Genomic DNA, 12,196 nt, shown 5'->3' on the forward strand with positions numbered 1-12,196 from the left:
TCCTGAGCCAATTAAATGATATGCCTGATGCTGGCCAAATATCTGCAAAGTCATGCCATTAGAATAGTGCATTGCTTATCATGCATTATGTAGACTGTGGTCAGACGAGAGAGAGGCGTCTGAGCCTCAGAGCTCCTCACAGTGTCTCAGTAGGACGTTGCTGGTATTGTGAGGAAATTGACATAACAGCAGTGCCATACTAGAGTCCAACACTACAGAAGAGAGACATACTCCAACTACCAAGTATGTATTTTGGAGCAGGAACTTTGGTGGAAAAGTATATGAAAAATAGAGGAAGAAATTAAATCAAAGTTGTTTTCAAATCCCATTGCAAGCAATGCTGCCAAGACCTTTGATTTGTGGGTATTTCTCATTTGGTCTGAATACTTAAGTGTATAGCTAGGAGCTGTTCTGGGCTTGTTTCATGTTTGGTGTTTTTTTTTTTTTGTTTTGTTTTTTTTCCACACAGACAAATTGCAAACTGCTAACTGCCTGTACAATTTTGTACATCACTTCTGCTGTGTGGGCTATTTCAGCAAATTGGAAACTGGTGCATTGTTTATTGTTCTTAATAACCTTTAATTATTCATTTATTTATATTATTCATGTCTTTTTCTGTTTCTTTTGCTTGGGTGTCTGTTTAGGTGAAGCTTTTCTAAATAAAATATATGCAATGATTTTGTGAGTTATAGACATTAAACTTAAATGCCTTTTGCTCAGTATATTCTGGGCATTCTGTCTCAAACCACAGCATACCTTCTCCCACCATCAAAAAACGTCAAATAGTAACTGAGTAATGTGACAAGTTGAACCAATCGCAACCAATTGACTCCCAGCAGCGACCATAGATTGCTTTCAAAAACAGTGACACAAATGAAACCAAGATAACAGTTTTCAAGTGGAACAGCGATTAGTGTTCTGGACCACACCAGGTTTCTGTAACAGCTTTCACACTTGAACAAACATGTTGAACTCTTAGAGCAAACAGATGTGAGTCTGAAAAAAAGGCATGTGAAAAGAAAAAATGTGCTTTTAATTCCATTCTGAAAAGTGTTATAGCACAAGTAGCATAATACAGAATATTAATTTTAAGTATCAAAATATGGTACATAGGTAATCTACATATTGTATGTAAGAATTTTTTTATTTCAATCCTCTTCCTGCTCAGAGCACATTCACTGAGGTTACAGTCAGTTAGAGCTTGCTGTGACAGTTTTTTTTCCCTATACTCAGCACAGCCACAGCCCATTTTCACTCTTTCCCTATCAAGATCATGATCAAGGCTCTAATTAGAAACTAATGATATTTCACATTAGCTAGAGGTGGTAAGTGTGACAAGCCTGATGTTATCTTTATTTAAGAGCAGATAGAGACATTGTATCAGGCCGGGCCCTATTGACCAGCATTAAAAACAATCACACTGTCCAAACACTGCTCAACAAACTCCAACATCTGCAAGCCTGTGTCCAAACTTTACCATGAGAAATGAAGACAAAGCAAACACACAACAATCACAAGCAGGTGTCTCCTCCAGCCCACACACTTGTCTGGACTTCATTTAGAGCATGTTCAGTTCCAACTGGACAGACTTTGTTTAAACATTACCAGAGGTCAAGCAAATAAACTCGTAATGATCAATGCATTTGTTCAAGTCAATAAATTAAGCAATAAATTAACTCTAATTGAAGGAGTTGTATTGTTCTTCCTAAAGTGGAACTAAATAAATGGGCTTTCTTATGCAGTGGACCCTCATGCTTACATTTAGACCACAATCTCATGGTGACAGGATACCAACAGTGCTAATTTAATCTGTGCTGAAAGCTGAAGATTCTCGATTTATATTTCATTACAGCAAAGTTTAATTTCTTAAATCAGAAGGAGTGCATTGATTTTTCTATAACAGCATGGGTCTGACAGAAGTTCTGGCTGTAACATAAATGATACATTTATATTAATGTTTTTTTCTGAGTTTTTCTGCCTTATTAATTTCAGGAGAAAGAAAAAAGAGATGCTGATGTACAAACTGTTTATAACGGCTATAACATAAGCAATAACAGGAGCAAACGTGACTCGAGGATGCTCGATAACATGAAATGTAAATCACTGTGGTATAAGCAGAATAACACACTTCAGTCTGTGCTGTTATATCTGTGTTATAATATTTACAGTGGTAACTGTAAATCCAGATTATTTTTGTATAAAACAAGATAGCATTAATATATAAAACATTTCTGCATGGTCTGTCATGCGTTATTCTATATTATTAAAGCACATCAGACCCAGTTACGTGTCTAGTAAGGAAAAAATACAACAGGGCATGCTGTTAGGAAAATAATGAACAAAATATTGATTACTTTCAAATAACAGCACTTTCTTTTGTTTCTATTCCTCCTCTTTCCATAGCAGTTTGCTAACTTCTTTTTTAATTATTAAGGAACAACGCTGCAGTTTTTAAGTGTTTATAGTTAGAATTAATGTTGTGAACCATCCTTGAAACAAGTTAGTTACTGTTATCACTTATGTTATTGCAGCTATAAACAGTAGTTCCTTCAGCAATCATTAAATAAGACCAAAAAAAAGAAACAAAAACAAAAAACAAAACTCTCTGACTGTTACAAAGTGCTGATGCTGGAGTCTCCTTCCAAAAATAAACAAATAAGCATGGATGTTTAAACAAGCAAAATAAACATCTCCTCGCATAAAACTTTGTCATATATCAACAATTACACACATTTTTTGTCAATTTACTGTATGTGTAGCATCTGTCATATACTGAAAGTTCCTGTGTAAGATGCTACTATAGAAACATTAATGTATTTGAATAAGTGCATTAATATAAACATTGCCAGATGTATGGCACTGTTGTCTGAGCTGTGCTGCTGTAGAAAATTAAGCCATACCTTCTGACTAATCAGAATCGAGAATTCAGCAGCACTGTGGTATAATATGCACATCTCTGCCTTCACTGTGGTTCACTTCACAGCTCTGTTGCCGCATGTTTTTCACAGATATGACACTATAAGTATAATCTTCATGGCTCCAGGCTAATTGTAAATAGGCCATATTAGAGCAGAGTGATTGCGCAGTGCATGCTGGGGTAATTGGGTCGCCTCTGTTCAGTTGTGAAGCAGAAGTCATTATCATGTATTTTAGGCCAGTACCACTATTCAGATCTGCTGCGAGTGCAGTTACAGTGTTCTCTGACAAATATGAGCAAGGTGTGTGTGTGTGCGTGTGAGAGAGAGAAAGAGAGAGAGAGAGAGACTATGTATGCTGTTCTGCTCTAACACTGTCTGTGTATAATGAGAATACGAATTGTCTGAGGTTTTGAGGTCTTTCTGTGGGAGATGTTGTTGATGTGTCTCCTCCTCTCATTTTTCTCTCACCTCTCAGCAGAATCAGGTTTGATGGAGCCTGCAGGGTTCAGGGGGAGCCAATACACAGCATACAAACACCAAAATATCTTCTCATAAACAGTGTTCCTCCTCTCAGAGAACTCTCCTCGTCTCTTATCATTACTCTTGACTGATTATCATTGTTAGCTTTCTGCATCACATCAGCAATACTGTTAATCAGTAACTCGTTTTACATCATGATTCATTTTGAGATTTCAGATGTATTTGTATTTGGGTTTTTGTACTAGAACTTATTTGTAATGCCTCTGATTAATGAGGATGATATTAAATATGTAAAATAGGTCAATGCTGGTGGTATAGCAGTTAGAGAATCTGGAAAAGATTGTGTTAAGAGCATTAATAAGTCATTCTGTGTCACTCCCAAATGAAATAACTCTACCAGCAGTGCCATTTTTGTGTTATCTTTAAGCTAAGTGCTTGTGCATTTGGTACCCAAAGGCAGTCTGATAGCTGAGAGGATTAAACATAATATACAGTATGGTCATTAGAACATACTGATGAGATATTTATCTAACACAATCCAGTCACAGCAGCCAGTCATAAGGAGAATTATACCAAAATTTACAGATTTTACAACTCATTTTATAGCTACATGCTCACTGGGCCAAAGCATCACATGATTATATAGTGCCATTAATTATATAGTGGTCAAGAAAAGCATCGCTCAAAGCCAAAAGTCTTTTTACAAAGGTGTTTTGTATCTCACTATAAATGTATGTTGTATCTGTCTGCCAAAGATGTTTTCCTTTCTAGCGCTAACTGTTGGCTGAATGATGGATGTTTATTACTGGCCTCGTTGCTGTTTTAGGTCAGTGAGAATGCCAAGCAGGATCTGAAAGACGGCTTGTCTCTGTACTACTCAGAAAACAACGTTGGTCTGAAGAATGCCTGGAATATCATTCAAGCTGAGGTACGCATACACATTAAACTTCTGAGCTGTAGCATCAGCACATTATGTCTCCAAGCAGAGATTTGTCTTTTTTTTTTGAGTAGATATTTAAGTAAAGGCACCTAAAGCAAGAAAAGGTTCTGTGTATATGAATTTCAAAGTCCAATCACAAGATAGAGACTAGCTGAAGTGAGAAATTGGTGGGTAAGATAGAAGAAATAGTGGAGAACTGCAAACTGCCTTTCTGCCCTTTTTCTTCTCCCTTCCATCAGCTGAGTAATGTTGACTTTGTGCTGTGTGTCTTTCTCTGCATTGCACAGTGGAAGTGCTGCGGTGTGACTGGGTTTACAGACTGGCATGAGGCTCTGAAAGAGAAGGTGGTACCTGACCGCTGCTGCCAGGAGCACTATCAGGACTGCGGCCGCAACGTCACCAATGAGTTCTGGAAGCGGGTGAGTGGCCAAGGAGGGTACAAAACAAGAATGTGTGTGAGATAATGTGGGTGTAAAATGTGGGTTATTTGTTTTGCCAAATACAAAAGCTTAGTTTTATAGTGAATATAATTTAATTGTGGCTTAATTGGGTGATGATAACAGACCATCATTTTGTTACTTGTTATGAACAGCAAGAGCCAATATGCTTGCCAGTCTTTCCTAATTAGTTAAAAATTTCAGCTGTAAAGCTGTGACAAATAATTTTCTGTAATGTTCTGCTTATCTGCGCATTTACTGCAGCAGTGTGTTCAAATGAACTATGAGAATGCTCACACCAGCAGACAAATATATAGAGTATACAAAGGAGTGACATTTTAAGACTAAAGTGATGCTGATCCATAAACACTACACTCTGTAAAACAGACTTTTTTATTGGTCTTTTAATGGTTAATCTCCTTTCAACCTATTTTAATAATTAGCTTCTTACCATTTCTGATTCTTCCAAAATTCACAGTGTTATAAGTGGAAAATGTTAACAACATTAAAATTAATTTGATCTTGCTGAGCTGGTTAATAAGCCTGTCACCTCCGTGTGATAGTAGGCAGTTAAACAAAAGGACAGTACAGCTCATTTGAAACCATTTGAATTAAGTGTGCTTCTTCTGTATGGCTGCAATGCAGCTGCAGGTAGGGAAGCAGCGATCAAATCCACACAAACCACATCATTTTCACTGCTATCCACATGTGCCATGCCTCTAGTACAATATAAACCAATACACCGCTCATGACTTGCAGCTTACGTAAGAACAAAAGCTTTGTGGAAGCTCCACTGTCATTCCTACATGCTTTTCTAGCACAAGCACTGCTCATGACTTCATGTTGCCAGGGAGCAATTTTCTGTTAAGGCAGAAAATAGGACCTTTTGTAGATTTTTATCATTAAATTATAGTTTTGGAATATACATTTCTTGACTGTATAGTCAAGAAATGTATATTCTATTGGGAAATGCTTATTAAATACCAGATCATTAGTGTCACAATGACTTTATTAACTTTTGAAACCCTGTTGCCTTGGACATAAGGGAAAAAGGGTTTCACCAGACAGACTATTTGAAGAATCCTCAAGGATGAAGAGCGACTGGGTTTTACAGACAGACAGACAGACTGACAGACTGACAGACAGATAGATAGATCACTTTATTCATCCCAGAGGGAAATTCACCTATTGGAGCAGCACATTGAGTTAAAAGTGTACAAAAGGTAATTTACCATTATAAACGAAACAAAATAAGAATAAATATATATAAAAAAAGATTGACAGACTGACACTAGAGGATTTCATCTTTTGTTCTAAGATTTACATTTATGGCATTTGGCAGATACCCTTATCCAGAGCGAATTACATTTATCTCATAATTATTTTATTTTTTTATTTTTTTTAACAAACTGAGTAGTTGAGGGCCTTGCTCAAGGGCCCAGCAGTGGCAGCTTGGTGGAGCTGAGGATTGAACTCATGACCTTCTGATCAATGGGTATTTCTCATGAATAGCATGAGCCAATAAGTTGGAAATGTATATGCTAGATAGAGAAGCTGGGGATGGGTAATTTTACACATAAAATCAAACAAATTCATTTGGAGAGCACTTTGCTGTGAACTCTGTGAAGAAATTTGAAGTGGCATGCTGAGTACATAACCAAATAAAAGGTTTTCTGGTTACCTATACAGTCTTGTAAGTCTTGTCTCGAGCTGCGACCAAACATAAGGGAGCAGCTTCCGCTATTGTGGCTCGGCTTATTTGCATTTAGTGTGGTGGGAAAGATTTGGAGGGCAGAGTGGTTAAAAAGATGGTTTCCGACCCCCCGTTAAGGCAGCTTATTCCCAGAATATTAATTGAGCACGGTATCTCGTGTGAAACTGGCAGCGATTCTCTGCTCTGACAATAGCTCAGCTGATGTTTTCTCAGCTTTTCTCCAGGGAATCAACATCAGCTTTGGAGCACACTTGGGAGTGGATTAACATAGAATGAATGCATCAGCAACAAATATGTGGTCTAGAACAGCAACGTCAATGTGCCACATATGAAACATGAATAGACAGTTTTGAAGCATATGGTGGGTAAATGAAGAATTTATTCATTCATTCAGATATAGCATGAAATTAGATTTTGGTTGTTTCGCTCTTATTTTGGGCTCGAAACATTTTTATTAATGAATGAAGGGAAATTAAATGCAGAGATCAGTAAAAGCTTCCTTTCATGTCAGAGCAGCTCTAAAAGCTGGCTGAATTTTAATACCTTCTATTAGAAAACAGACAGAGGCAATTATGTTTCTGGGTGTGGATGTGTATTAAAATTTTCAGGATACCACAAGCTTAGTCCCTTAGCTCTGGGACTTTGCTGACTTTAAACATTGTGTCACTGTGCGAGAAATCTGGCTTTTCTTTTCCTATTGTTCTCTCTGTCCACTATATCCCAGTATGTCACACAGCCAGGGAATTTGTATTGTATCTCAACTATGGTGGTCTGTCACCACATTTACTAGCTCTGAGTTCACATGGAGTAGACAAGCTCTTCCGATCATTCAGTGCAAGCGCTTAGAGCGTTCAGCTGCTACATATGGCATGCACATTTTCTGTGCTCATAGAGCCAAGCTGAGAAACGATTTTTTTTTTTTGCACAAGTATTGCAGATGTCATTATAAAGTGATGATATGTTAAGCCAGTCTTCCTTGATCAGTAAAAAATTGTTAATTAAATAAGCACCATTTACTCACGTACTCTTATAGGGCTGTAAATTCATGCTGCAGAGTGTTCAAATGAGCTAGAGAATGCTCACACTAGCAGATCAATATATGGATGATGCACAACAGTGGCATGCTATGTTTTAAAATGTCTATATATTTATGAGTTTATTCTAAAAGTCAATATTGTGTATGTGTGTGTGTTTCCTGCAGGGTTGCTTTGAGAAGGTGGAGGAGTGGCTGGATGATAACAAGCACCTGCTTGGCACTATTGCCATGTGTATCTTGGTTGTCCAGGTAATATTATTTGTGGCAGTAAGCATGTGTATGTATTTGTAAATGTGTTTGTGTGTGTGTGCGTGTGTGGTGGGGGCAGTGTTTTTGCGTCTCCGTACACATGTGCATGTGTGTGTTTTTGTCTCCATCTCTCTATGTACCAGGTTGGAAGTAATGAGTGTGGTCAGTGCCCGCTGCCTGACCCTGCTGTGCTGAAATATTGATGTCTGTGAAGCAGTTGCACACTCAGCGGAAAACAGTGCTTTAATTGTGTGTTTGTGTGTCCAGACCATGGGGAGTCGTCCACATTTTTCATATTATATTTTTATATGTTCTAGTGTCTGTCAGATATAGCAACTTGTCAGGGTATAGTATAGGAGGTGTTAGGAGCTCATACTCAGGAGCTGTTCTACCTCACTCTTCGCTCCTATAAACTGCACTTTCACATTTTTCTGCATAACTCTTAACTTCAGTTATTTTTAAAACCTGCTGGACACTAATCACGTCTTATACACTCATTAATCTCATCTTATACACGCACCGTCCACTTTAATAGGAACACGTGTGCACCTGCTTATTTATGCAGTTATCCAATCAGCCAATCATGTGGTAGCAGCACAATGCATAAAATCACGCAGACACAGGTCAAGTGCTTCAGATAATGTTTACATCGAACATCAGAATGGGGTAAAAGGGTGATCTCTGTGACTTTAACCGTGGCATGGTTGTTGGTGGCAGATGGGCTGGTTTGAGTATTTCAGAAACTGCTGATCTCCTGGGATTTTCACACACAGTGAGTGTACATTCAGGAATCTCATTTTATATGCTCATTATATATGTAAGTAATGACAAACACTCAGTAACTGTGTCTTATACACTCAAAAATTTTAGAAAAGATTACACATATTACATATATTTCACATATTAAGCATTCAGAAATGACATCTTATGCATTCAATGATCACATCTTATATGCTCACTAATCACATCTTATACGCTCAGTAATCACATCTTATACAATCAGTAATCACATACGCTCAGTAATCACATCTTATACGATCAGTAATCGCATACGCTCAGTAATCACATCTTATACGATCAGTAATCACATACGCTCAGTAATCACATCTTATACGATCAGTAATCGCATACGCTCAGTAATCACATCTTATACGATCAGTAATCACATACGCTCAGTAATCACATCTTATACGATCAGTAATCGCATACGCTCAGTAATCACATCTTATACGATCAGTAATCGCATACGCTCAGTAATCACATCTTATACGATCAGTAATCACATACGCTCAGTAATCACATCTTATACAATCAGTAATCACATACGCTCAGTAATCACATCTTATAGGATCAGTAATCGCATACGCTCAGTAATCACATCTTATACGATCAGTAATCACATCTTATACGATCAGCAATCACATACGCTCAGTAATCACATCTTATAGGATCAGTAATCACATCTTATATAATCAGTAATCACATACGCTCAGTAATTACATCTTATACGATCAGTAATCACATCTTATACGATCAGTAATCAATCACATACGCTCAGTAATTACATCTTATACGATCAGTAATCACATCTTATACGATCAGTAATCAATCACATACGCTCAGTAATCACATCTTATGCGCTCACTAATCACACTTTATACGCTCACTAATCACACCTTACACGCTCAGTAATCACATCTTATACACTTTGTAATCACATCTTATACGATCAGCAATCACATACGCTCAGTAATCACATCTTATACGATCAGTAATCACATACGCTCAGTAATCACATCTTATACGATCAGTAATCACATACGCTCAGTAATCACATCTTATACGATCAGTAATCACATACGCTCAGTAATCACATCTTATACGATCAGTAATCACATACGCTCAGTAATAACATCTTATACAATCAGTAATCACATACGCTCAGTAATCACATCTTATAGGATCAGTAATCGCATACGCTCAGTAATCACATCTTATACGATCAGTAATCACATCTTATACGATCAGCAATCACATACGCTCAGTAATCACATCTTATAGGATCAGTAATCACATCTTATATAATCAGTAATCACATACACTCAGTAATTACATCTTATACGATCAGTAATCACATCTTATACGATCAGTAATCAATCACATACGCTCAGTAATTACATCTTATACGATCAGTAATCACATCTTATACGATCAGTAATCAATCACATACGCTCAGTAATTACATCTTATACGATCAGTAATCACATCTTATACGATCAGTAATCAATCACATACGCTCAGTAATCACATCTTATGCGCTCACTAATCACACTTTATACGCTCACTAATCACACCTTACACGCTCAGTAATCACATCTTATACACTTTGTAATCACATCTTATACGATCAGCAATCACATACGCTCAGTAATCACACTTTATACGCTCACTAATCACACCTTACACGCTCAGTAATTACATCTTATACACTTTGTAATCACATCATATATACTCAATAATCTTATTTAATACATTGAGAAATCACATATTATACATTAAGTAGTCACATCGTATACAAACAACTTGGCACTACATGAATCACTTTGACATCTCTCTAGTAGTACCACATTTTAAAGCACCATACATCTAAGAATTGATGAAGTGTACTTGGCCTGTTGAAGATGAGGTCAGTGATTTTTCAGAACACAGCTCAGAACACTTTTTTAATGTTTAGTTCAATTTCCCTGTATTTTGGCAGCTGTCAATAAAATATTTGTTCAGAGGTGAAATGTCTATATCAGGCATGGTATATTGCAGAAAATATAAATGATGTGTACCACCAACCAAACAGGACACAGCATCATCACTACTTACTTGTCAATCACATTGCCTGCCACCTTGCCTTCATGCACTCTGGCCTAGGCAGGATTGATTGATGTGGCTTCAGACGGAATACAACTAGCTTTAGTTCATTTCTACCAAAAGCACTAAATGTACACAATATGGCCAAAAGTTTGTAGACACACGACCATCACACCCATGTGTGCTTTTTGAACATCCCATTCCAGATTTAGTCCCCGCATAGCTGATAAAATAATCTCCACTCCTCTGGGATGGCTTCCTTGAGTTTGTGTGGCTGTGGGGATTTGTGCTCTTTCAGCCACAAGAGCATTAGTGAGGTCAATCACTGATGTCAGGTGAGAAGGCCTTGGGCACAGTCAGCATTCCAGTTCAGCATTCCGAAGGTGTTCAGTGGGGTTGAGTTCACGGCTCTGTACAGGCCACTCAAGTTCTTCTACAGCAACCTTGGCAAATAATGTCTTCATGTCCTCACTTTGTGTACAGGGGTATTGTCATGCTGGAACACGTATGGGCCTCTTAGACCTAGTGGAGTAAAGCTACAGCATACAAAGACATTCGATACAATTGTGTGCCTCAGACTTTCTGGCAACAGTTTGGGGAAGAACAACATATGGGTGTGATGGTCAGGTGTCCACAAAATTTTGACCATATAGTGTACATTTAATTACAGATAATGTGTTAGATCTGTCACAGAGCTCGAACAGGAACATATCTTGCTGCTCTTTATTCATGGTGGTTTCCTGAGATTAAAATCAAAAAATCACAGAAAACATTTGCCTATAAGATGCAGAATGAAACCTGGAATGAAATATAATAAAAACACACATGGCTACTTTAAGATAATGGCTGCTAGAAGACTGTAGACTTTGTCTGATGTGTGAATGCAGGGCGGTTTGAAATGGAAACTTCAAAGAGGCTGCATGTTCATAGTGCATCTCAATTTTTCCCTGATTGGCATAATGCTTCTCTGCATCACACATTACTTCATCTGAGGGCAGGAAAATAGCATGAATGCAAAACACTAATGTGAGAGAACACCAGTTTCCTCCCTTGTGACTTGAATACGGCATGTTTACAAAGTCTCATATCAGTGCCCTGTTTTATTCCACAATTCACAAACCTCATATTCAAAGTGCAGTGATTCAGCAGCATTCATTGTCTTTGAGCTGTGTGTGTCTTTTTGAGCTGTGTGTGTCTGAGCCATGTGTTGAACGTGTTTGAGGTGTGTATATTTGAGCTGTTTGGGTTTGAGCTTTGTGTGTGTTTGAGCTTTGTGCTGTTTGATCAGTCTGAATTTTGAGCTATGTGCTGACTGTGATTTAGCAGTGTGTGTCTGAGCCGTGTGCTGACTGTGTTTGATTTGTGTGTTTGAGCTGTATGTTGTCCATGTTTGATGTTTGTGTGTGAGCTGTGCGTGTCTGAGCTATGTGCTGACTGTGTTTGAGCTGTGCGTGTCTGAGCTATGTGCTGACTGTGTTTGAGCTGTGCGTGTCTGAGCTGTGTGCTGACTGTGTTTGAGCTGTGTGTGTTTGAGCTATGTGCTGACTGTGTTTGAGCTTT

General features: G+C 37.9%; 1 protein-coding gene across 8 annotated transcripts in view; it reads left to right on the forward strand.

The window, feature by feature from the left end:
• tspan9a (tetraspanin 9a) overlaps positions 1 to 12,196 on the forward strand; it is a 200,005-nt gene that overhangs the window by 184,432 nt on the left and 3,377 nt on the right. For all 8 annotated transcript variants that reach the window (XM_053235159.1, XM_053235160.1, XM_053235161.1 and 5 more), the window contains 3 exons: positions 4,225 to 4,326; positions 4,626 to 4,757; positions 7,691 to 7,774. In XM_053235159.1, the coding sequence (XP_053091134.1) occupies positions 4,225 to 4,326; positions 4,626 to 4,757; positions 7,691 to 7,774 (318 nt within the window). The remainder of the gene's footprint in view (positions 1 to 4,224; positions 4,327 to 4,625; positions 4,758 to 7,690; positions 7,775 to 12,196) is intronic.

Source organism: Pangasianodon hypophthalmus, chromosome 6, assembly GCF_027358585.1.
Source record: "Pangasianodon hypophthalmus isolate fPanHyp1 chromosome 6, fPanHyp1.pri, whole genome shotgun sequence".
In the NCBI taxonomy this organism is placed as follows: Eukaryota; Metazoa; Chordata; class Actinopteri; order Siluriformes; family Pangasiidae; genus Pangasianodon; species Pangasianodon hypophthalmus.